Consider the following 2,609-nt stretch of genomic DNA (forward strand, 5'->3'; position numbering starts at 1 on the left):
TGGATTATTGATTCTTTGGCATTGGAATTGGGTTGTAAGGTAGAGAAAATACCAGTTAAATATCTGGGATTGCCATTAGGTGCTTCTTCAAGGAACATTTCAGTTTGGGATGAAGTTATTCAGGGGATGGAGGTTAAGCTGGCCATGTGGAAGAAGAAATTTTTGAATAAAGCTGGAAGGTTAGTACTTATAAAGCATTGCTTAGCTAGCCTGCCTATTTACTTTCTTTCACTTACTCATATGCCTGCAAGTGTGGAGGACAAGATTACAAGACTGATGAGGAATTTTTTTTGGGATTCTGATGATGTCAAGAGGAAGCTGATTCCTAGTGATGATTCTAAACCATAGGGCATAGGAATGTGGAAGTGTATTCTAAAGTCATCTTCTTTTTTGAATAAGCACTTGAAACTTCAGATAGGGAATGGAAAATCAGCAAGATTTTGGCATGATAAATGGACGACTCAGGGTTCACTTTGTGTCAGATTTCCTGCAGTTTATAGAGCTTGTGCACAGAAATTTGCTTCAGTGGCTGAGCTGATTGAGAAGGGGAGGGTGAATTGTGCTTTTAGGAGAAGATTGTCTGGAGTTGAACAGTTTTGCAATGAGCTGGGTCCTTGTTATGGGTTTGAAGAGGGTGAGGATACAGTTAGTATGGAAGGGGATTTCTCAGTTCAGAGGTGCTATGAAATGCAGTTAAGTGATGCTGTTGAAGTGAGTTTCAATAAATTTTTATGGAAACAATTTATTCCTTCTAAGGTTAATTTCATGCTATGGGCAACATTTCATAATTCTCTTCCAATAAAGGATATGTTGCAGCATAGGGGTATGGAGGTTCAAGATAGCTTGTGTGTCTTGTGTAAGGAATGTGATGAATCTACAGATCATATCTTCCTACACTGTCCTTATACTTTTGGCATATGGTCTCATTTTATGAAGGCTTTTGGTATTAGTTGGGTTAGCCCTGCTAATTTGTTGCAGTGTTTTGAAGCTTGGAGGCTTAATGCTCTTACAGGGAGAGCTAAGAAGATCTGGTGGAACATTGTGTATGCTGTTTTTTGGCATATTTGATTGGAAAGGAATAGTAGAACATTTGGAGGAAGAGCAAAAGAGGATGAGGAGGAGCTGATTCTGATAATTAAACATACTTTAGCACTTTGGTTTTGTGATTCTAATGTATTTGATGGCATTTCTATAAGCTAAATTTTGTTTCATTGGGAATCTGTTGTGCATACATAATGTTTTAACAGGCTAATACAAATCGAGGCTAAATGTTTATTTCCCCGTTCAGTCTATCTTAAATTTGTGTTCAAGGCTGGATGTGTGTGTATAGTGTTGACTTGGAAGATCTTTGTTTGTTTTGGTTTTCTTAGTGAGAAATTTGGCATCCCAAATGTATGTTTTCAGTAATTCCGGATTGCAATTGTATAGTGTTATCTGTGCTTAGTAATTTGCTATCTTTGGATCTGAAGGGAATTTTGGCATCATAAATCCCCTTTGATAAGAAAGTACGGAAGTCGTGCCAGTATTGCAATGTCACCAGGCTAGGATTAAATTGAGCATTGTATAACGGCCTACAGATTCCACCCCAATTCTTCTCATATGCAAGTTTAACAACATGACGCTTATTGACCAAAAATATTTGATTTTGTAGATAATGTTTGTGATAATATTTCAGTGTAAGTTTAAGCAATGGCTCATGCACATGTTCGAGAAAATGAAACTTTCACATTTTTTTTCCGAAGTTTGTCCCAACTCCAGTGTGATCCTTTCACCGGTCCTCCATAATTTATTTAACAAGAAGCATCCATCTTGACAATTTACTTTCAAGGCAAAGTATTAATTTTGTGTGTACAAGTTACAAGTCATCCAACAAAAAGTATACTGTTCTGGAGTATGTACATCTCATTATATGGTCATCAAGCTGATCTTGAATTTTACGAAACAATCAGTGGGAATTCAGAATTTTATGAAACAAACGAGCAGCACTATGCAGTGGTCCTGGACATGGTATCCGTTGAAGGACTCAATCCTTGCTGCATTCTTCTGATTACAAGGTGCTAATTTACAACAAAAAACTTCTTTTTAATGTTGAAACATTATTGAAGTAAAAACAATATCGAAACACCAGACAAGATACAGCTTAGAATCTAAAGAGACGAGCATAAGCATAAGGATGTCAGACCAGAGTTCCTTTAAAAGAAAAAAAATTGAAGCATATGAGTTCCTTAAATGAAATGAACAGAAACCAGTTTGAGGCCAAAACCCCACAGAAATAATAAACTTTTCACTTATATAATCAGAGAATCAAGATCCTTGGGCCTCTTGTTTGCCATTCTAATTGGTGCATAAGATGGTTCATTCTCATCTGTAATTAGGGCTGCACATGGTTCGGTTTTTACTTATAGTCAGAGTAGAATGAGAGAAGGATTAGCTGATTTCATTGTAAATTCCGAGAAACCCTTAGCTCTAGCTGAAGATGAGGATTTTGAGGAGTTTATTCAACTTTATCTTCAACCTGCTTATAAAAAAATTAGTAGAAATACATCTAGAACTGATATTGTGAAGAAATTTGATGGAAGGAAAAACTTTTTGATTGCTGAATTTGCTTC

At 36.4% G+C, this 2,609-nt stretch overlaps 1 protein-coding gene across 1 annotated transcript; it reads left to right on the plus strand.

Moving 5' to 3' along the window:
- The first annotated feature begins 357 nt into the window (after window positions 1-357).
- On the plus strand, window positions 358-1,068 carry LOC113351019. Its single transcript, XM_026595100.1, has one exon. The coding sequence runs from the start codon at window positions 358-360 to the stop codon at window positions 1,066-1,068; it is 711 nt and encodes a 236-aa protein (XP_026450885.1).
- The last annotated feature ends 1,541 nt before the right edge of the window (window positions 1,069-2,609 follow it).

The sequence above is a fragment of the Papaver somniferum genome, chromosome 2 (genome assembly GCF_003573695.1).
Source record: "Papaver somniferum cultivar HN1 chromosome 2, ASM357369v1, whole genome shotgun sequence".
Taxonomy (NCBI): Eukaryota; Viridiplantae; Streptophyta; class Magnoliopsida; order Ranunculales; family Papaveraceae; genus Papaver; species Papaver somniferum.